Source organism: Populus euphratica, unplaced genomic scaffold, assembly GCF_000495115.2.
Source record: "Populus euphratica unplaced genomic scaffold, PopEup_1.0 scaffold35.1, whole genome shotgun sequence".
Taxonomy (NCBI): Eukaryota; Viridiplantae; Streptophyta; class Magnoliopsida; order Malpighiales; family Salicaceae; genus Populus; species Populus euphratica.
Window position 1 is genome coordinate 549,459 of NW_011499860.1, and position 24,076 is coordinate 573,534.

Consider the following 24,076-nt stretch of genomic DNA (forward strand, 5'->3'; position numbering starts at 1 on the left):
AGCTGGCTGCTTAAAATATTATGCCCGCTTGATTAATTAAGAGTAATTAATCACCTTATAGGGAGGAGAAGGAGAGGGCATAGCTGACATTTCAAGAAGAAAAAGGTCATTGTTGATTGGCTTAGCAAATAGGAAGCTACCACATCAGCCTGCTTCTTTTTTTGGGCTCTGTTATATCAGGGTGGCATGAAACATGGAACGCATATAAATAGCAAGCCTGCAGTTAATGGTTGGATCAAAGGGAGGCAGCCTAATCTTAAGGTGAAAAACATAGGATAGAGTACTGTCTTATACACTTGAAAATGGGCAGGTCTCCTTGCTGTGACGAGAGTGGCCTCAAGAAAGGTCCCTGGACCCCTGAAGAAGATCAAAAACTTGTCAAATATATCCAAAAACATGGCCATGGAAGCTGGAGAGCCCTCCCTAAACTTTCTGGTATGTATTTTATCTATCTTTCTGTAAATATAGCACAGCTCCACCCCCGTCTCTCACTCTGTCTCTAACAAGGAGTTTATTTTTGCAGGTCTTAATAGATGTGGAAAGAGTTGCAGGTTACGTTGGACAAACTATTTAAGGCCAGATATCAAAAGAGGGAAATTTTCTCAAGAAGAAGAACAGACAATTCTAAATCTCCATTCCGTCCTTGGCAACAAGTAACTAGTTAAACAATATTCACCTTTCTTTTTCGCCGCATCTTATTTACTGGATTATTCATGGTATTTGTACTTATTTCCGTATTCTTCTACTTGTTGCTTTGAAGATGGTCTGCAATTGCAAGCCATCTACCGGGTCGGACCGATAATGAAATCAAGAATTTCTGGAACACTCACCTGAAGAAAAAGCTCATTCAAATGGGTTTTGATCCCATGACTCACAGGCCTCGCACCGATATCTTCTCAAGCTTGCCTCATCTTATAGCCCTAGCCAACCTGAAGGAGCTCATAGATCACCATTCATTGGAAGAACATGCTCTGAGACTACAAACAGAAACAGCACAAATGGCAAAACTTCAATATTTGCAATATCTCCTTCAACCTCAACCTCCTGCAGCTTCTAATACTGCAACAAGCTCAAACAACCTAAACAATATCGGTACTCTTAGTGACATCGAAGCCTTTAATCTCTTGAATTCACTTGCTTCACTCAAGGATAGCCCAGTGTCAAGTTTATCCCAGTTGGATTTACCGGCTTCCTCTCTTCAAGGGATCAATGATTCAATCCACTTCTCCCATTTGCCTGACTTACAAATCCCTTGCAACTATCAAACACCACCAACCAAGGGCATGGCTCAAGCTCCTGAGTTAACAGTGTTTAGTCAAGGAGAGAACTCGCCCATTTCTCCATTTCAGTTTCCTTCATCTTCAACTCCATTTCCTCCTTCTGCAGTTCCACCTGTAACACAGATATCTAGCATGGTCAACAACTTGGGAGATGCCTCTAGTACTTCAAGCTATGGAGAAGAAGTTCCTTCAGTTTGGCATGACCTCCTTGAAGACCCTTTGTTTCATGATATTGCTTAGCTTAAATTTTCATATATGTGAAAAAGGTTTGGAGTTTCACCACCACTTCACTGTGTAATAACACAACATATATACACTGTTTGTAGCTGTATGTATACTTTAGGACATTGCACTCATCATGGTAGATAGATTTACATGCATGTTTTATAATTTAAGCAGAGGCTTTCATCATGGAGTGTTACCAACCATTTATATGCAATTGAGAGACTGATTTTACTGAAAGATCTCATCTGATTTAATTGCCATTTTTTTCCAGTAAACAAGTTTCTATAGCTTTCACAAAGCTAGCTAACATCTAGCAATAATGTTGCATGAATGACCAGTGATCTTCATGGCAGGTAGGTCATGAAAATTAATTATTTCTTGCATCTAAAATAATATTAATTAAAGAATAATCACTTAAAATACTAGATTCTACGTTGCTTTGTCTTATCAATTATATAGCGAAGATGTTTTCCTTTGTGTCCTGAAACGTGTTGACATATCTATTACATATGCATCAAATTAATAATTGCCTTGAACTTCTTCTCTTCTTTCTCATTTTAGAAAACTCTTGGAATCTTAGAAGAAGCATGCACATAAAATATTGTATAAATAAAACATGTTATACCAAAATCCTCAGCTCTCCATTTCTCATATTTGTGTGTTGTATTTTGTACGTAATTGACAGAAGTCTGAAGAAAATAACAGAAAACCTAGAAAACAAATACTTCGTTATTATTAAGGAAAGAGACCCTATATATGTAAATACCTTATATAGAAATAGTTATTATGTGTAGTACATTCCATCAGTGTATTTTATACAATCCTAAAAGTATAAATACAAAGGGATGGTTTCCCTTATTAACAACCATCACAATTATACAAAAAACTGTCTCTCAATCTTAACTTTGTGTCATAGCAACCTCTCTCAATCTTAACTGTTTTATATAATTTATAAAAGTTGCAGCCCATTAATCTGTAGAGCTTCACTGATCAGAAGTCGTGATGTTCACACATGAGAAAAAGTTTTTTGTTCTGCAGTTTTCTTTGGTAATTAATGTTTCTTAAATATATTTAGATCAGATAATTGACCAAACCTTTTGATCTGCCCTAGCCAACCACTCTAAAAGAAGTGGATACAAAAACTCCATGTCGATCACTATCTTGTTCCTCTTTAAAATGGCTTTTTTTATTGTGTGTGTGTGTATATATATATCAGTGGAAGATACTGCTTGAGATTTTGTGTTCATAAAAATTTTCTTAAGAGAGAGAGGTAGAGAGTTGACAAAAGCTTCTATGTCAAATAAATGACGTACGTACAACTATCCTTCAATGATAAGGAGGGACCCCAGGTAGTTGGGGAACATAAAAGGCTTGGTGCTACGACTAATCTAACCCACGAAACCATGTGTTTTTCAGCTTTCAAAATCTTGCCTGGATAACCTCACCCTTTGATGGTTGTTGCTTGCTTTACAGAGTGTTGTTAAAAGTCATTTTTTCCTTTTATGGAGAGGTAGATATTGAAGCACGCACTATTGCCATTAATGGAGGCTCATGTATGGACATTTCTATCCCAGATAATTGATAAAATTAGAAGAAGACACACTTGTAGTTTAATTGATAAAAAATATCAGGATATATGCTTGTAATTATCGATTCTCTCAAACTTTTGTGACAATGGCGTGTTTAAAGCCCCCTTTTCTACATTGCATGGCGTACGTGTTTAAGAGATTAAATTGTTCTGAGTGCTGATCTTAAGGTTTAAATTCAGAACCTCCCTCACTACTGGGAAAAAAGTTCTTGAAAGAAGCTTTATAACTCTAAGAGTGCATCTCTCCCTTCTTGGAATATCCATTCAAACTAAACCATATAGATAAATTGGCATTCATATCAATATTGATGATATTTCATTTATGTTTTCATGTGTTATATCTATTTTCTTAAAAAATCCAGCTAACTAGTGCCCTTGGGTTTATGTTAAGCATCATTCAAAACTCATATTCATCTATGCTTTCCTATTGCAGAAAAGAATTTGTTTTAAACACCAAAAACAATTTCTATACAAAAATGGCTCATATAATATATTTAATTGATATAATTAAATTTCTTCTGAATATTGAGTTTTCATTTGTTGTTTAACCATAAGAGCATTTATATAATGCTTAATTTTGCCAAGGAAAATGGCAGGATATATAATCCCTTCAACATTTTATCATGAACTCTCTCGAGTCGGATAAAACTATTTACCTTTACTAGTAAGATATTTAACATGGTTTATCAATTAATTATTATTATTATCCTTTCATTTCTTCATCTTCTTTCTTTATCTCAAAAGAGTTATTATCATCAATACCTTTAATTTGGATAATTTAACGATGTTAAAAAATAATACAAATTATAATTTAAAATTTTATTTAATAGTTTAAGTGTTTAGGTTGAATTAATTATTTAATATGGTATCATATTATTGATAACCAAACAATCACGAGTTTAAATATCACTATTCTAATTTATTTAATAAAAATTAAATATAAAATAGCATGAATTTATATAAATTTCAAGCTTATAAGACTATCATTTAAGAAAGGATATTAAAAAATAACATATATTATAATTTGAAATTTCACCTAACAATTTAATTTTTAACTTGAATTGATTTTTAAATAAATAACAAGTTATCCCACTAAAAAGTTGAGCAAAAAAGTTTTGGTGTTATTTTTTGGAATTTGTACAAACAAATTGTTGTTTTTTTTAGAATTTGTACAAACAATCATATGAAGTAATTCAATCAAATCTCATGATTCAATCCAATTCCACTAATCTTTCTAATTAAGACAAAATTACCACATGGGAAAACATATATTAACCATTTATCTATCAATTATTCCATTAGTTAGTAAAGAGTATCATAGATCGATGGGAATTCTTCTATAGCTGACACAAAATATACGAATTGTAGCTAGGATCATTGTGGGGTCTCTAGATAATTGGTAGAATTCAAGCAAGTTTCATCTTGCAAGTTTTCTTAAGAAACAAACAGTGGACACATAATCGAACGGCATGGAGTGATGTGTCCGAGCATCTCAATGACCGTGGTCGTGATCAAGTCGAGACTAGCTGTACCAGTGTAGTCGGCTGAGACAGAGCACGAATTCACGGATACATTAATCTGTGTTCAGCTTGTCTGGACGCTTCTACCATGCTGTTTTCGGGGGTCAACTTCTAGGTTACCATTCCTTGTATCTTCCTACACTCAAAGATATAACGAAAAGTTCTATGACTTGTGATGTCGTTTTGATGGATAGGTTGATCTAATCTAAGAAAAACGGTTTAACGGAAGAGTAAAGTATTAGTAATCTACAACATGTGTAAAGACAAAGACTAAAATGCTAATTTAAATAATTTTTTTGATTAAATAAAAATATATATATAATTAAGTTGAGTATATTGGATATTTTAAAACTCTAAATCCTGCCATTTCTCTAATGAGTAGGTGGACTTGATTTCTTCCTTTTCTAACAAGGGATTGACTGTGATGCATCTTATACTTAACAGACCCGTTAACTTCACTAATTAAAAAAAAAACAAAAAAAAAAATTTAGGAGACTTAGAGGCCTCTCTCTCAAGAGGTGTTTCATTAAAAAAAATTTTTATGTTATGAGATTATTTTGATGTCTTTTTTTTTTTATGTTATGAGATTATTTTGATGTCTTAATATTAAAAATAATTTTTAAAAATTATAAAATATTATTTTGATATATATTTAATTAAAAAACATTTTAAAAAACAACTATTATACATCAAGTTCTTAGACACTGTATTAATGCCATATTAATTGTATGAATAGAAATTGATGAGTGGCAATTTAACATGGATCGTGAGACGTTTTGAGCAAGTTAAACTTCGAGCTGTTGTGGAAAATAGTAATGGAAACTGATTAAAGTCAATGTAGCCATATTTGATGTGAGAGAATTCATAAACATATGATTAGATGTGTATTAATAATTAGTTTGTTCACAAAAGTCACAACTAAAAAACAATCCAAGAGTTATACCACTTTCTATGGTTGAATGATGAAGTCCGAGGACTTGTATAATATATTAGCACAGCATCTTTTTCTCTTTATTTTACCAAAAATGAGTGTACGATTTCTTTTTCTTTTTTTTCCTTCTACGACTAGGGCTATTATATATTGTATCTATTTACACATTATTTAAGATTATTATTTTTTCAAAATGATTTTTAAGGGTGCGTCTTTCATGTCAATCATTGTCAAATATAAATGTGATGGAAAGAATAATTACAGGTAATATATTTTATAATTTCTAATATATGGTAATAAGTTGCTCTTGTACGTATTCATATTCAGTCAAGTACAAATTGTTTTTCTGAGATAAACAACCCTAGCTCCGAATCATCGTGCTACTTTTTTTTTTTTGTTTGTAGTGGAAGTTTTGGGGCCAAGTGGCCTACTAGAAGTCTAAGTACATGTAAATCTCGAGCAAAAGTCGGCAGCCGTACATGGCCTCCATTGAATTGTTTGCCCTAGTTGTGCTTGAAATAAAAAACATATCACATGAACATGCACTTGGCAGGCAGGCAATCTCATGGGAGTTAATAATATTGTCTTATTATAAATAAAACATTAAATGTTGAGGGCAAGGTTAAGAGATTTCAAATGGATGGATAGCAGAAGAAGCCTTCTTGTTTACCACTTTACCTATGGGCTTCGTATGGAGACTGCAATAGACCTAGAAAATATGTAGTTCTTAACTAAAGAAAGATCGTGACAAGAATAGGATCACATAGCTACAATTGGAGAGCTATTACTGGTAATTTTATATGTATATCCTAAGACTTGAACACTAAATATTAGCATAATTCTAAAGGGTTAATGATTTTATACATGTATATTCTAAGACTTCTAAGCTAAATTTGGTCAAAAAGAAGAGGAGCGAATGGAAATCATGATTGCAATTTGAATTCATGCTAATGACTTTGATTAGTAGCATTAGGAAGTCTCACACTCCTGATCATGGAGGATTAGAGAAATAAAAAGAGCGAGAGAGTTCACTCAAAGTGAAGAAACCATGCATAGGGCAGCTTCGTTTTCAAAGATTTGGTAGTGCGAGTGAGATCATGGCTCTCGCAATATTCTCTGAGTAATATATATATATATATATACACGCACACCATTGAATATTCCCAATCCGCATCTTGTAATCTTTGCTCCAGAGCTACCACGTCTGCTATCAAGTTTCTAGAATAGAGGTGTGCGCAGGAAATATGATACTTTCAGAGAAGGCCTGGGACCGAAACAATTGATGTTGAAGTCGAGAGTTTTTCAAGACTTTTGAACTTCTTCTTACGTTACTCAAGCTCCAAGATACACTCAAGTCCATCAAGAAAAGTGAATGATGACGCCAAAATTAAACAAAACATGTCGAGCACTAACAATATGATCGCCTGGTATTGTGCCAAATTATCATACTAAAAATGAAAATGTGAATTGCTTAATTAAGCATTAATTTGTGGCTAGCCAGAAAAATAAGAAAATTCTGGCATGGAACATCTGAATTAAGTACGGTGATTAACTAAATAATGTAATTAGAATTGTACTTAATAAATAATTGTGGTGTTGTTATCAAATAATTAATTGAATTTAATAGCTTAAATTATTAGGTGAAATATGAAGATATAATTTATATTATTTTTTATATATTTTTTAAAGTAAAAATTTTTTAAACATGAAATTTACACATACTCATATTATTTTGTATTTATTTTTTATTAACAGACTCATATTATCTTGTATTTATTTTTTATTAAATAAATAAAAATAATAAGATTTGAATTCATAATCAATTGATCATCAAAACTCTCATATTATATTAATTAATTAATTAATTAATAAAATTTAAAGATATAATATATATTATTGTATAACCCTTCTTGAAAAAAACAATTATAAATATAAGAAATGGATCAGGGTAGCAAAAAAAACTTGGAAGGATGAGAGAAACCTTTATCCAGTACGTATGACAATATTAATTAATCAGTGCTAAAATGGCCTTTTCCAATAAATGCATCGTGGTTAAGATTTTAAGCACTAATCCAATTTCTAAAACACTCAAGATATAAAAAGAAAAGTCAAACCTTTTTGTTCAATTATAACATCTTTCCATCTAAAAAACTGAAAAACCATTTTTTTTAATTTTTCAAAGAAAAAAATATCTTTGAATTTAAATTTCCTTAATATAAAAAAAGCTAGAAAAGGAAAAAAAAAGAATTATTTTATATCACTGAACACATTCAAATTTTCTTATTTGAATGTCTTAAATTCAATTCATAATATTGCAGAGAGCATAAATTTAGAAATTTGGAAGAGGGCTACCGATTAGAGCATGGAAAGCTTTGTTATTTTATAGGGATGACACAATTTCATTCCAACCATGTGCATGTCGAATTGACCTGAATGAATAGATATTTGTAAATAATTATCTTACCTAATAAATAATAAATAATATATATATTTTTAAAAATTTGACTCGAAACCTAACCTGTCAAATCTAACTTAAAATATATATTTATATTATATAAATATATTTATAGAACATTTATATTTTTTAATACTATATAATAGATATACATATTTCAATAGTGACATAAAACACACATGTATAATACTATCATTTTTATCATTTAATATATATATATATTGTTTTTTATTAAATAATAAATAATAATAGATAATGAGTATAATACGTGTAGATACTTGAAACCGGATGAATAGCTTATGAATTTGATGACTAATAAATAAAAAATAAAAACAAAAAATTCCGACCTGAAGAGCAATCCCCCCCGCACCAGCTTGCCTAGCAACTTATTGGGGTTCGATAGAAGGGCTTAAAATATCGGCCGTTAAGGGTTTTATATTGAAACCATTTATAATAGGCGTCGGCCCATAGCTCTTTAGGTGAAAATTGAAATCATGTTGGTTACCTGAAAAATTAAAATTTTTATTTTTTTATTTTAAATTAATATTTTTTTAATATTTTCATATCATTTTGATGTGATGATGTCAAAAATAATTTTTAAAAAATAAAAAAATATTCTTTTGATATGTTTTGAAATAAAAAACTTAAAAAAACAACTGATACCACACTCTTAAACATAATCTTCAAATGTATTGAAAACATCTTTATGATAAGAAAAAATGATAAAGAGACATACAAATAAGCATATTATGTAGAAAATAACAATATACTTTACTTTGGCAAAGAATTAACATTGGCATCTTGCGTCTCACTGTTATGAATTCCTTGAGCTTCCACCAAAAATGACGGTCTAAAATTCTTCTTTTAAAATAATTTAACTTAAAAAAATGTTATATATATATATATGGTTCATTATTATCAGCAGCAGTAAGTTGTAGCTGAGTGGTTTAAGTATTGTTTAATTTTTTTATGACCAATTGTGTTTTGTAGATCATTATGAAGGTGTGGGATTGATTTCGATTCGGCATTAAAATATTTTTTTTTAATTTTTTTAATTTTATTATATATTATTAAAATTTTAATTTATGTAAGTTTTTTAATTTTTTTCTAGGTTTATCTAGATTTCTTAGATATTAGATTGATTTTTTTTCTTTAAATCACACGAGAATTCTCACATAATTTAATTAAAAATTCAAGCTAATAAAATAATTGAATTGAAATTTTTCAAGTTTAAACCATTCATAATAATACCAAAAGGTTTCTAAAAATCTATATATTATTTTTCTTGCATTTGAGATTTTTTTTATCCAGGCAGCTGTCAGAGCTCGTTAAATAATCTAGTTATCCACTAATGTTATTTCCCTGTCTGCCTCCTGTCCTATCTATTATAATGACAACAACATTGCAAAAATCATCATGGACATTCTCTGCTAATTCAGCCGCACACTTCAAAGACTAGCCCAACCACTAGCCAACGAAGCTAATGGTGCAGTAGTTCAATCCAAGTTTCGGAATTAATGGATTATAGCCTAACTTCCAACATGGGTTCATCTGCCATCCACCGGAAAAGAGAAGACGTAGACATCAAGCTGGAATTGTTAATAGGACTTTGATTATAGAGGTGTCGAAAGTGAAAGCTCCGTGATGCGCACAGAAATAAACACAGTTGAATGTACAAAGACAACCGGTGTACTTCGCCCATTTGGGATCTTCCGATCTAGCCATGAAATATTCATTTAGAGCTGATCGGAAGATGCCTCCTTGGCTGCCTGACAATGTTCTTTCCAATTTTAAATAGCAAAGGTAATTCCAATTAAATCAAGAATTGTAGAGAAATTAGTTTATTACAGCTTGCTTCATTAAAAATGAACTTAACAGACTGAAAAATACATGATGACTCCTTTCTTTAATTTGGTTTTGGGAAACAAATACCGTTCGTGGGAATTACTAGAAGACGCAGTTATTCTTTCCCACGCTAGCAAAGTGAAACTCACCCATAACTTCATAAGAAAAAAATAAAACACAAAATTGAACCCACTTGCATTTTGAAGAAACCTTTAACGTTTAGCAACTAAAAAATGTCCTTTAAAGGTGGAAGGAAAGCACATTGAAAGGGGAAAGAAGTAGGAGACAAACCACGCTCTGTGACATCCATGCCATTCAAACACAAGCTGTTCGTCCAACTCAGATTTCTTTTGACAAAATTTACTTTCAAGCACCTTCAGAGGGAAGAGTACTCTGTATGTTTGAAGGCATCAAGATGTTAAAGCCATCTGAGGCAGTAGACACGATCATCCCTGGAATCTGAGCATGCCAATGAAGTTCTTTCAAGTCTTTTTGTCCCTGCTCATGGTATAAAAACAAGTCAAGGGTCTGAACTGGCAGCATTTTGGATTAATATCCCGACTTGAGGGGAGTTTCACAAAACATACCTGATGAACAAACAAAAGTTGAGGGGGCAAATCTGCTGGGGCATTTACTTGCTCTTTTGTTTTAGCTTTGAACTCTGCTTCCTCTTCCTCATCCTTTTCCAGAGAAAGATCCCATATTCTAGTAATTTAAAGGAAATAAAAGAATCAGTTTCCGGATAAAAGAGCCAAAAAGCATTGATGTTAGGATTGGTCATCCTATTTACTCGCTTTCCATCTGTTGCTCTGTGCGTGGAGTATTATTACTTACGTTAATTGATTGTCAGATGATGACACTGCCAATGTGGAGGCTTCATGTGGACTCCACTCAATGGATGTGATAGGGCGTTTATGGTAATCAAAATGTGCCACTAAAGATTTATCCTCTTCCTGCCACCATAAAACATATGCTGATAAGATTGCAACTAGTGAAATCTAAAAAGAAAATGGCATATGAAAGTACAAAACCCTAAAACCATTAGAAAACTGTTAGCAAATGGCATCCATGAAAACAAAACACTAATACTAGGAAAGTTTCTAATAATGGAGATTGACCAAAGATGTCAGATCTGGAACACTTGAAATACTAACGGAAATTGAGAACACCTAAGCAGAACAAATATTATTTCATGGTCTGAAAATGTGCTATGAGAACTCAAATTCTTTAAACAAAATGATGTAACAGCATACATTACACACAACATACCGATTTTGGTGATAACAATCTAAGATCACGAATAGAAAATGTTCCATCATCACTTCCAGATGCCAACATGACACTAGCCAGCCTATCACAATTAATGCACATGGTAGATCAGTAATATACAAGAAAATCAGAAGGGTGAAGCTATGGACAATGAGTGGGGTATCTTAATGATTCGAATACCTGTTCCATGAGAGCACGTTCACATCTGCATTATGTGCCTTGAAAGAAATAGCTGGTGACTTCCCCAGACGTGCATCCCATATTGCAATATGCCCATCCACAGAACAAGAGGCAAACACATGATCTTCTGTAGGACTCCACTGCATAAATTGAAGTTGGAATCAGAATGTTTACAAGATTGAAAAGTTCAGAGGTGTAAGTTTTATTGGATTTAGAAGTAAATCACGTACTTGTATATCTTCTACGCTCGCAGTATGTCCAGTAAATGGAGTAGCATCAACATTCCATGTTGCACCAGATGTGGGCTCCCATAAGTGAATACAGCTCTTGCAATCACCTTCAAACATTCAAAAGATTTTGAGAGCATGAGAACACTTTACATAATATGCAGCAGAGCATTAAAGGTCCTTGAGAGGGAGGCTACTGAATAAAAGAAAGTAATGGTACACAGTACCAGTTACCAGCCTTCCAGTGACACGAGGACTCCAATCTATAGCATAGCCTTCATCTTTATGCCCTTTGAAGTTAAATAATGGAGCTTGATTAAAAACTGAAGAACCTCCCCGGGGAACTTCTGTTTCTGACTCTGCCAAAGCATTCAGATGAGTGCTGAAGTTCCATATCTGCATAAAAGGTTGTGATTTAGAACATATGAGAGAGGAGCCGGAAGGCCAGAATCTAGATTTTCTCACTAATCTGATATGTTCACAACTCCACTATCACCGTTCAATGACATGTTAAGTTCAGAATTGATAATCAAACAAGCCTTTGAGATGGGAATACAGAAACAAGAAAGATTAGAATCTTTAAGAACTTCTTTAGATGGTAAGCATAGAAGTCTAACCTGTACATAACCAGCATCTGACCAAGAAGCACATATATGGGGATTTTGTACCATTGCACGAATACGATTAACACATCCACTATGAGCAACCTTGCGCAACTGTGAAAGAAAAATCCAAAAATGAAAATTGCATCCTGAAAAGGGGGAAAAAAAACAAAGAGAGAGACCATGATTTGACGAGACAAATAACAAACACTGAGGTGCAAGATGTTACCTGCAAAACTGGAGCTGCAGATCCCCCCTCTTCTTCATCTTCACTATCTTCATCACTATCACTATCACTATTGTCTGCATCCATGTCAGAGTCACCGGCTGTAGCTTTATTGGGCACCAATTCACGTCTTTTTCCAGAAACATTAGATATTTTAAATATTCCAATTGAGTTCCAATCAGGATTCTCTGCCTGCATCAACGATATTAACACTAAATACATAAATACAATTAAAGCATAAAGTAAAAGGTCAGAAAAACACAATAATTTTCCCAATTTATGCCTCTCAGAAACAACATTCGCCAAATAAATCTTTTAAAGTTTTCTCCTTTTCATTCAATTACTATAATACCTAAAGTTTGCCCCCTTATATAACTCTCTCTTATTTATAATTGTTGATAGTACCTATATGTAAGCAAAAGTACACTAGTTTACTAAGTAACACAACCTTCAGTTCAAACATAAACAGAAACAAATCCTTCTAGTTAAAAATAAATCATTTTTTATACAATGATTATGCAAAACAGTAAAAAAAATGTATTTATCACCTGAGTCCCAGCAACAAAGTACACAGTGTGTGGAAAATCAGTCCGAAGCAAACCAAGTGAATCGCGTACAACATCAAAACTGCAAAAGCAAATCAATCACTTAACTCATATGAATAAACATAAAAAAATCTTAAATTAATTCACTCTAAAAATTTTCTATCTTTTCTTATTAGCCCAGTACTACCCACTCTTCAAGTTCAAGTATTTTCTTTCAAACTTTAATTACATATACAACTCGTTACAATCAAGCCTACTTTCAACAACTAAAGAAAGATTTGGATTAACCTTAAGCAAGGCCAGCCAATGTGAAAGGCGTGAAGAGAATTGTAAGCGGTGGGGTCACACTCAAGTTCTTCACCTTCTTCAAGGTTGTCAACTCCGGGTTGCCAAACCTTTGTTGGCATGGATGGTATTGATGAAGAAGAAGATGACCCATCTCCTTTCTGTGAGTAATTTAAGTAAAACATATTAGCAAAACAGGAAAAGACAAGAGAATTTTGTTGAGCATGAGAAACATAAAAGGATTCCCAGTTCAAAGAATGAATGAATTGACTGCAAAAAATAAATGATGGAAACCTTGCTCTTTCTCTTTGCCTTCTTTGGATTTTTTATGCTGCGAACCATTTCCTTTTTTCAGGATGTTTTTCCAAGATGTGCTGATTGTTTGTGACGATGGAGAGGGGGTTTGGGTTGGGAAGCTACTAGGGTTTTACTGTCTTCTAGTTTCTTTCTTTCCTTTTCTTTCAAGTGGTGGTGCTAGGTTTAACAACTAAACTATGGTAGAAGTTCGTTTTAAAATATATTATTTTGTCTCAAATGTTTTTTTAAGGTTTAGATATATTTATGTTTAAACATTTTAAAAAAAAATCTAAAAAAAATATTATTTTAATATATTATTAATTTAAAAACACTTATTAATTTAAATATTTATGTACCATATTAATAAATGCACGCTTAGTGATACAATATAGTACTGTTAACTTTTTATAAATTAAATTAAAATTATTAAATTAAACCAAGTTAAATTATTATTAAAAAAAAAACTAAGCGTCATGTCATTTTAATTGTGGACTCTCTAAAAATACATTGTGGACACCATTTTTTTTCCTTTGCGTTTTACATTATTTATTTCAATGCCTCAATTTTTTTATTATTTTTTTTTTTACTTTATACTTTGATAGCTCATTGTTTGTTTAAGTATGAGAAATTGTTATGGTTTATTTTTTAAATAGTTATTACGCCATCAAAAAAAATTATTATCATTGATTTTGTATCAAGTTTAGGACCTACAAAGGAAAAAAAATAAAAAAATAAAAATGACCACAATGGAGAATCAACAAAAAATGAGGAAAACCCTAATTTTTAAAAATATATATATATATATACATTATTTTTCCAAAAAAATGCATTGTTTGTCCAATGCCATTTTGCTATTTTGTCCAAAAAAATGCATTGTTTGTCCAATGCCATTTTGCTATTTTTTGCCTGGGGCTTTGGCAAATATCATTTTCAATCCTTATAGTTTCTCAATTTATCATTTCAGTACAAGATTTAATTTTCATCATTTTTTTGCTACTATGTTTCGGTAAGGGAGATAGGAAGTTGATGTACTATGGTAAGGAAAGCGAAAATCATTAGCTGGCTACATTTTAGTCATGAAAAATAATCTTTCTTGATGTTAATATGTCTTATTCAACAAAAAGAGTTCCATTAAGTTGATTGTAAGTGTGAAAATATATTTTTTCATGACTTAACTTTGTGTTTTTGACAAATTTAAAGGTGTTTTAAATTTATATAATGTTTTATTGACATCATAAGAATGTTTATTAAATATTTTTAGATTAAAATTAGATGAAAAATGAATTCATTAGTAAAAAAACATTAGTCTCCTCTCCGGTGATAAAAAAAAAAAAAATTAGGCATGTTAATGATGCATGCTCTGCCTTTATTTTTAAAAAAAAAAAGAGGTGAATGACATGTGCCAAGAAAAAAATTAATTGTAGGTGCAGTCGCATGGCCTTTTTAAAATGGACTCACTCTTTTCTTATATGTTTTTAAATTTTTATTAGTTTTTTATTTAAATTTAAATTAATGTCCTCTCTTTGATTTTTTTTTTTTAAATTGTCTCATTCATTTTTTCAATAATAGTTATTTTTTAATTATATATATATATATATGATGTTTTGAAGAGATTTTATTTATATTTTTTTATATTTAATGTAAATATACTATATTTGCATGGTGTTTTTATAAAAAATAACTTTTAGAATAAAAAATAAAAACATATAAATTAGAAGAAGATGTTGGGATTAAATATTTGCAAGCTTATATGTCTTTTGCTTTTATAAAAAAATATTAGCCTTTTATTTTAGCATTTGATTACAATTAGAACTATTTCTTAATTTATTGGTTTATATATTTTAAAATGTATTTCATTCTACATAAACTTAAGAATTCATTTAAACTCATCATCACTAAAACCTTTATGAGTGAGGTTTATAACTACTCTTTATTAGAATAATTTATATACTCTCTTTGACAATACTCTCCCAATATAAAATAAGTGATAAAAAATCACATTTGAGTAAAAGAAGTCAGTAGGACAAGATAAGAACACCTTTTTTCTAGTAACAAAAAACAGAATCTATTAGAATATCTTAGTAGCCCCAAGGCATCCGAAAGGAACACCAGGGGATCCATTTGCACCACCTAACTTTCTATAAGTTTCTAGCAACACCTCTAACTAAAACGTATATTGATGTAATATTTGTTATCAAAGAAAAAAACTTTATACAATATCCACGTCCAATTAAGAGTTATGTGAACATAAAAAACTCCAATAATTTTATTTTCTTTCACCACAATCATGGTCATTATACTAAGCAATAATATGCCCTAAAAAAAGGAGATAGATTGATTTCTAAAGATCACCTCTAACAATTTATTAAGAAAGAAATGTAACTCGAACAATTAGGAAAATATCTCAACCAAACATTACCCGAGATCAAAAAATCTCTAGAATTTGCATCTTCATTTGTGAAAATATTTTGAACTTTAGATTATCTCATTCTCATTGTCCAACTTGCAAAGGTTAGCAACCTTACATGAGTTTACAATTGTTTTATTTTTTAAGTTTTTTTATGTTGAATGATATTTTTTTACTTCATCCTTGTACATATGAATTATTAGGAATTAACCATTAATATATTTTTTTAATATGTTTCTGATAGGGTTGGCTCGACTTTACAATTTAGGTTACAAGTTTGTCATGCTAGCTTGGGCTTACTTAGGACAATGTTTTTTTTTTTTTTTTGCCTTCAATTTCATCATCTAACAGTAGGTTCTCTTAGAATTCATCTTTGTAATTTTATTTTTCTTTTGTTTGATGTACTTTTTTTCTAGTCATTATTATCACCTTTTCTTTTAAGATTCAAGCAATTTATTATGGTTGGTTTTTCTATCATATAATTAAACAAAACCAACTTATTGTATCCAATAAGGTTTATGACTCGAGTTGTAGGTTTTTTTTCTTTTTTTAAAACACATTAGCATTGCCTGAAATATCATATTTTTTCACTATAAAACACCCAACTCAGCCCTAAAGAAGCGTGTATTACCTATCTAGTTACTCTCTCTATTATATCCAAAAAATTAAGGGGTAAATTATTTAGATTTTTGTAATAACTAAGCATTTGAACAGTGTAAATATCGTATTCTTACTTTAATTTTTTCCAACTTTAACTTATGATGAAAACTTGAAATTTCAAATTATACCTTTACATATGCGCGACATTGTATGTGTATGAACCACACATACATATATAACCCATTAATTAAAAAACCTCATAGATCTTGAAAATCACTATTTATATAAACTTAAAAGCACTATTCACTAGAACAATGTAATGATAGTTTTGGTAATCCCATAAAAAATCATTGAATTGGCTATTAGGGGTAATGAGGTTTTTCCATAAGGCCCATTATTCATTATCAAATTAATCAAGGACAAATAATTCTTTTCACATTTTAAATACACAGTGAAATGACTAAATTAGTTTTAAAAACACAAAATTTAAAATTGGCATCCAAAGGTTTTTTGTATTTTCATTATGATTTTGTTATTGTTATAAGGTTGGATGAAGGGACATTTAATATTTTAATAAATACATAATATAATTAAAAAGCTAAAAGAGGTTAGCACGTGGAATGCACACACCAACATGTAGGAAGCGTCTGTGCTTCTCCATCGGCTTGCATAATGCCTTTTGACGACCAAATATACTCTATCGTTGTGTAATTGGAATCATTATGGTGTTGTCTTCTTGTTGGGGCGATATGTGGTGGCATTAGTAGGGCGGTTTGTTATCATCAATGCTTTTTTATCTTTTTTGTCTTTCCTCCCCTTAAAATTTATGATGGTTATACAAAATTTCAGAGTTATTCTTCTATTTATGAAGATTTTAAATTTGATTTGTATTATTTTAATTTATAATATTTTTTATTGGATATTTTGTAAAATATTGATTTATTTTCAAATTCATCATTCAATCTCAATTTGTGATATGTAAATTTTTTCAATATTGTCCTTATTCTTTTAAAATTTTTTAGTATTTTTGTTAAATTTATTTTTTTTACAATTTCACCCTTCAATTAAAAAAAATTATTATTGTTCTTGAATTTATTTTTTTATTTCAATTTTTGTTACCTATTTTTTAATCCCCACAAAAAAGGAGAAGAGAGAATACAAAAAAGCTAAAAAAAATATATTGAAAGAAAACCAAAAAAATAATAGCAGTAAGAAGAGGATGTCGGGGTGCTTAAAAAAATAGTTAAAAATTAGTTGAGAAAGTTAAAAAATACAAAGATTGAAATTTAACAGTATAGTTTTTACTAATAAGAGCCCTGTTGATAAAGAATATTCAATTTGAGGAAGAAAAGTATAAAATTAGATATTTATGGACTTAATTAAATTTTATTGAAGGTTTAATTAAATTTATGGAAGGTTTAATTGCAAGAAATAATAATTTTGTGTCAATTTAGGCTTTCATGGGAAGAAATTAAAGTTCGGGGGTCAAATTATAATTTTTAAGAGTTGATTGGGTCAAAATAAGAGCTTAATTGCATAAACATTAAAGTTTGATGGTCAATTAGAGACTTGATTGAGGAAATTTAAAGCCAATAACCAAACTGAAAAAGATGCATAAATAGAGGAACTAAAATTGACTGAATTAGGGGCTAAATTGAAGAAGTTGAAAGTTTATTAATTAATTGAGGGTCAAAATGCATAAATTCAAAACCAATGATCAGAGTGAAAAAAATGGCCAACTTTAAGGCTGACATTTGAATTTGGTAAGGATGTAATTAAATTGATTCTTAAAATCAAAATTGCAATTGAGAACTTGATTGAACAAATAAAAAATTAAGGATTGATTTGAAATTTGACACTTTTTTGGCGTCATTTTCATTTAAATAAAACAACGTTTTTTTGTTTAAAACAACATCATTTCATGCATTGTTTATATAAAAAAAAAAGGATGCAAATGATGTCGTTTTGGTGGCACTATTTATCATCTTCTTCCTGGGAACACATAAAGACAAAGACAAGAAAATAAGGTTTTTCTTCCCCTCCTTTGCAACACCTATTACACTCTCTTCCCTCCTTGCCTAAAAACCCAACACAACTCATACCCTCATATGCCCTGCTATTACGATGAAGAAAGGAGGAGGGAGTCATGCCCTACGAGTGATTCTAGAGCAACTACACGGAGGCCGTCATAACCAACTTACCCTGTGCCATGACAAGGCTAAGGTAGCCATCTTACCCTATGCTATGACAAGGGTAGGGTAGCCCTTTTTTATTGCCCTTTATAAATACCAGAGGATGAAAAAAGACAAGGGAGATTATAGAGATGAGGGAACGAACAAAAAAAAGGAACAAAAAGAGGATTATGGGGATGAAAAAAGAGAGAGGGATGAGAAAAAAAGGAACGAAAAACAAAGGACACAGCAAAAAAAAAAAAGAACGAGAGAGAGGGAGAAAAAAAGGAAGGAATAACAAAAAACAAGAGGGGAGGAAAAAAAAAGAGATAACTAGGAGGAGGAAGAAAATTTAAAAAAAAATAGCATAAAATAAAGAGTAGAAAAAAAAAAGGAAAAGGGAAGAAACAAAAAAGAAAACAACAAAAGAGGAGGAAGAACAAACAAAAACAGACAAAGAGAAGGAAAAAGAGAGACTGGTGCTTCTACATGGGGAAGAAGAAATAAATGATAGCAACCACCACCTATGACAACATAGCACCACTGTGAGTCACTGTCAAAGATAGGGACGACGTGACCCTCACCACCAAGTCAACTTTCTTTCTTTCTTTTTACTACCTCCAATATATTACAAATGAATAGTGGAAAGCTCTCTACTGTTTACCAGGTCGAAGTAGAACCAGGGCAGATAAAAATGGTTGCGCCAAGGTCCGGTCCAATAAAAAAAAATACATTTGGACCGACTTCAGCCTACACATCTCTTCAGGGCCGCTGTTAGCCCAACACCTTTAGGCCGACTTCAGGCCAACCCTTATCTTGGGTCAACCTCGACCCAATTTCTTCTAGGAAAATTTTGGCCCATTTAGGATGAGCTCAACCCATATATTTGGCTAGCCCATCTCATTATATATCTATAATATAATAATATTATATATTAAATAAAAAATCACAAAAAAATAAAATCCTTCAAAAAAATTTGTGATTTTCTTATGTATCTTTCCATCTTTTTTTTTTTTTGCTTAATATTGGTTTGTATTTTTATACTATAAAGATATATATCTAATATTAAAATACTCGATTTTCTCTGAAATATTGCAAAAAATCTATATAGAAAAATAAATAAATAAAATTATTGTTTTCATGCATACTACCAAGTCTCTCAAAAATATCAAAAAATTCCATATCACATTTTCATACAAAACAAAATTCAAAAGAATATGTATTAGCATGCATTTTGGACTTTAATATTCAATTTATTAATGACATAAGAACTAGGCTAATATTCCAAAAAAAATTTAAAAATTATTTTGTTTTTTTCAATATCTAGGATTATGAACTTAAATGCAAGACATATTTTGACATTAGAACGATTACGTTTTTACCTAATAAAATAAGAATCTTCTTATTGAAAAGGATTTTTCTTAAATCTTAGACATACCAATAATTAAAAATAAAATAACATCTTAGCATGTATCAGACAATTAAAAAATACAACTTATCTTAGGTAGGACGTATTTGAAGTGTTAATACCTTTTCATTACGCAACTAGTCTCCATGCTTGATCTTTAAGACTAGTTAGGGTTCTTAAGAACTAAAAATTAGGTGGCGACTATCATTTCATCTCTCCACTAATAAAAGATAAGAATTCCTTGTCTACCTCATTTCCTGATTTTCCAGACACCACAAGAGTGGACGCTTTGTCGCGATGCATCACATGTGCGATATCAATTTTGATCATTATTTTTTTGTTTAGATCCTTTTGTATAATTTAATTATTTTTTCAATTTCATCCTTCAATATTTGATTGGTTGGAATAGGTTTTATGGCTTTTTCAAATAGGATATTTCTAGTCTAATAACTTGGAACATGAGTTTGAAAAGCTAACACTGATTGACATTGTCTCTTTTATTTTATTTATTTTATTGTCAGCTTTCATCATTTACATTGTTCTTAAAATAAAAACAAAATGGACTTTGTGATATTCTTTGTTTTAATTTTTATCAGATTATCTCAATTACATTACCTGGATTGCGAGTTTGGCGGGTTAATGCAAGCAGACTCAACCCTTATTGCCTATATTATAGTTTGTCATGCTAACTTAGGTTGACTCGAACCAAGATTTTTTTAAAAAAATTTTAACCTAATTATATCCTTCCATATTTAATTTGTTGGAAATTGAGCTGCATTGTTTTTTTATTTTCTAAAAAATGATTTTTTATCAGGTCATCATGATCAATTTTTTTTTAAAAAAATTGGTTTATTACTTATTGTTGTCTATTTTTTATCATTTAATTAAAATAAAACCATCTTATTTTGTCCAATTGAATTTATGACCCGAGTTGTAAATTTTTCTTACTTATTTTAAATGTATTTATAATATTTAGATATTATTTTTTATATAAAAAATCAACAATACCAACAACAGCAACAATATGATTTTGTGACGTAGCGCAAGTCCATTTCTAATACCATCTACAAGGAAGAACCATCATGTATATTTAGAAGTGGAACAATTGTAGTAGGAATTTGATTAGCTAAAATAAAATAAAAGATAATTCAAAGTATTAACCTCGTGGTTAAGAAAAGTTATTCTATTCCTCCTTGGTTTTTAAAGATTCAAATATGAGAACCGGTACTCAAAATATATATATATATATATATATATATATATATGATGTAGAGGATGCGTCCTGGAATTTCCGAGAGAGACTTCATGTTGATTTACACAAAAAATCAATAATATTTTTATTATTGAATAAAAAAATAAATAAAGTACCATTGAGAGTATAAAATTCATCATAGGAGAGCTTGTTTGAAGTTTCCGATAAATTAAAGAATGGAGGGTTTTCAAATAATTGACCAGGTCGGTTTTTGATAAAGGAGCACCATAATTGTAAACATTGCATCTAATGCATCGATCAAATAATATTTTATTCATATTGACAGCACGGAGGAACCTTCCATGCAATTTATATATTCAAAACCCTAGATTAATTGCAGCATATATTTTTTTATTTTAAAATATATTAAAATAAATTTTATTTTTTAAAATTTATTTTTAAAATTAATGTATTAAAAAAAAAGTAAAATTATATTAATAAATTAATCTTAAATAAAAAATTAAATTTTTAACAAATATGTGTCGAGCAAATGTAGTAAAAAAAATTGACGGTTTATTTCTATGTTTTAAAAATATTTTTTTAAAAAATATTTTTATTTATTTTAAATTAATATATTTTTAATATTTTTAAATTATTTTAATATATTAATATTAAAAATAATTTTTAAAAAATAAAATATTATTAATATATATTTTTACATAAAAAAATTATTTAAAAACTAATCATAACTACGGATACTGGCCTGCAATAAAAATCACGTCCACCGTCACCGTGTTTCTTTAGCTACGGCTGCTCATGCTAATAAATTGCCTAAATTATTGTCTTTAGCTAATCCAATTAAAATCCAAGAAGTTGAGGTCCACTTATCTCCAAATAATAAGCATAAATTGAAAGTGAGGTCCACTATCCCCCACCAAATATTGTAATATAATTTTTAAAACTAAAGAAGCTCTCAAAATAATAAGACTTTTGTCGCGGGTTGGAATGACTAGCTTATGAGTACGCTATTGATCTATGTATATTTATTTTAATTAAATTATTTTAAACATTAAAAAAAAATTAAAACTATATCAGTTCTAAATAAAAATTAAAAAAAATATTGTTTAAATTTTACTTGAATTCTAGATGATTTTTTAAAGTTATTTAAATTTAATTAAAATAATTCACTAAATAATTTAAAAATAAACTTAACTCGCAGTGGTTCAAAGTTAAATCTTGAGAAGCTGAATTTAAAATTACTTAAAAGTGTGAAATAATTATTTTTTTAAATAATTTTTATTCAGAAATATATTAAAATAATATTTTTATTTATTTTTAAAAAATTATTTTTAATATTAACACTTTAAAATAATCTGAAAATAAAAAAATTAATTTAAAATAAAAAAACATAATCATAACCTCCAATCACTTATAAAATTATTTATAAATTAATTTTTGCATAATCAAAATCCTCTTTTTGGTAGGTATTGTTTTTTAAAATATTTTTTATTTAAAAATATATTAAAATAATATTTTTTTATTTTTTAAAAATTATTTTTAATATCAATACATCATAATAATCTTAAAACATAAAATAAATATTAATTTAAAATAAAAAAATTAAATTTTTAAAAATATAAAAACAAGCATGAATCATCATATCCACCGTCACCGCGTTTCTTTTGGTGGGGCTGCTCATGCTAATAAAGCCTAAATTATTGTCCTTGGTCAATACTAATTAATAAATCCAAGTAAGAGAGGTCCACTTGCCTTTAAATAACAAGCTACGTAAACTGAAAGTGAGGTCCACCATCCCCCGCCAAGTATTCCAATAAAATATTTAAAATTAAAGAAGGCCACCCTTTCTCAATTCTAAACTTATTTACAAATTAATCCTACTATTTTTAATTCATTTGAATCAGTTTTGAAATTAAAGATCTTGCAATTTTTTTTTGTAAAATTTAATCTCTACTAATATTTGATAAAATCAATCCTTTTATTTGATATTTATTAATAGAATCATCTCTCCACATATTTATTTATCAATGATTTTCCACTTCTATACGTACGCAAAACAATTATATAATTACTAATATAAATTAGACACATCAACTCAAATCTCATCTATTATAAGTTGAAAATAAAATTATATTTAATCTCTAAGATACTAATATTTAGTAATATGAATCTATTTATTTTAATATTTAATAAATCAAGTAATTGTTCTATATATTTATTTATCAGAGATTTATCCACTTGCATCCATACACATGACAATCATATAATTAATAATATAAATTAGACACATTGAGTTGGATCTCATCCATTATAAATTGAAAGTAAGAGGCTCAACTCAAACAAAAATAATTTAGAGGGATTAATTTAAAAAAATCAAGGGACTAAGCATGGCTTCGGTGGAGTGCATCAAATGCTTGTAAAGTTTAGGGTTGTATCGGATATTCTTCCAAATAGAAAGGGGCAGATCCACCGGTTTTGCCAAAACTAATTGAATATTTCAAATTATACCGAAAAATTGGAAAAATAGCCGTAGTAATTTTTTTTTTTTTATTATTATTTTTAGTAATTCTATTCCAAAACATACGAGTACACGGCGCGTGGCCCACCGAGACCACAGACCAATCATACACATTCATGAATTCGTCCGCAGCCTCAGACTTTGGAAACTGACAACTTATTCAAACGCTCACCATCAGTCCTCGCACGTCACTTGTGGACCTCTCGCGTGTCTCTTTGCTTCGAGTCTTCCGGTCAATTCAGAAAAAGACAAAGCATAAGGGTTAATCTAAATTTAAATAATTTTAT

The 24,076-nt window shown here is 29.8% G+C and overlaps 2 protein-coding genes across 2 annotated transcripts; one reads left to right on the forward strand and one right to left on the reverse strand.

Moving 5' to 3' along the window:
* Positions 1 to 277: 277 nt before the first annotated feature.
* LOC105124470 (myb-related protein 308-like) lies at positions 278 to 1,752 on the forward strand. The gene is made up of 3 exons (XM_011024500.1): positions 278 to 435; positions 524 to 653; positions 761 to 1,752. The coding sequence occupies exons 1-3, from the start codon at positions 303 to 305 to the stop codon at positions 1,518 to 1,520; spliced, it is 1,023 nt and encodes a 340-aa protein (XP_011022802.1). The 5' UTR covers positions 278 to 302; the 3' UTR covers positions 1,521 to 1,752.
* An 8,125-nt stretch (positions 1,753 to 9,877) lies between these two features.
* Positions 9,878 to 13,666, reverse strand: LOC105124471 (glutamate-rich WD repeat-containing protein 1-like). The gene is made up of 12 exons (XM_011024501.1): positions 13,473 to 13,666; positions 13,182 to 13,339; positions 12,897 to 12,975; positions 12,352 to 12,540; positions 12,138 to 12,236; positions 11,748 to 11,916; positions 11,524 to 11,630; positions 11,294 to 11,433; positions 11,114 to 11,195; positions 10,679 to 10,797; positions 10,432 to 10,549; positions 9,878 to 10,342 (listed from the first exon to the last, which is right to left on the reverse strand). The coding sequence occupies exons 1-12, from the start codon at positions 13,518 to 13,520 to the stop codon at positions 10,211 to 10,213; spliced, it is 1,440 nt and encodes a 479-aa protein (XP_011022803.1). The 5' UTR covers positions 13,521 to 13,666; the 3' UTR covers positions 9,878 to 10,210.
* Between the last annotated feature and the right edge of the window lie 10,410 nt (positions 13,667 to 24,076).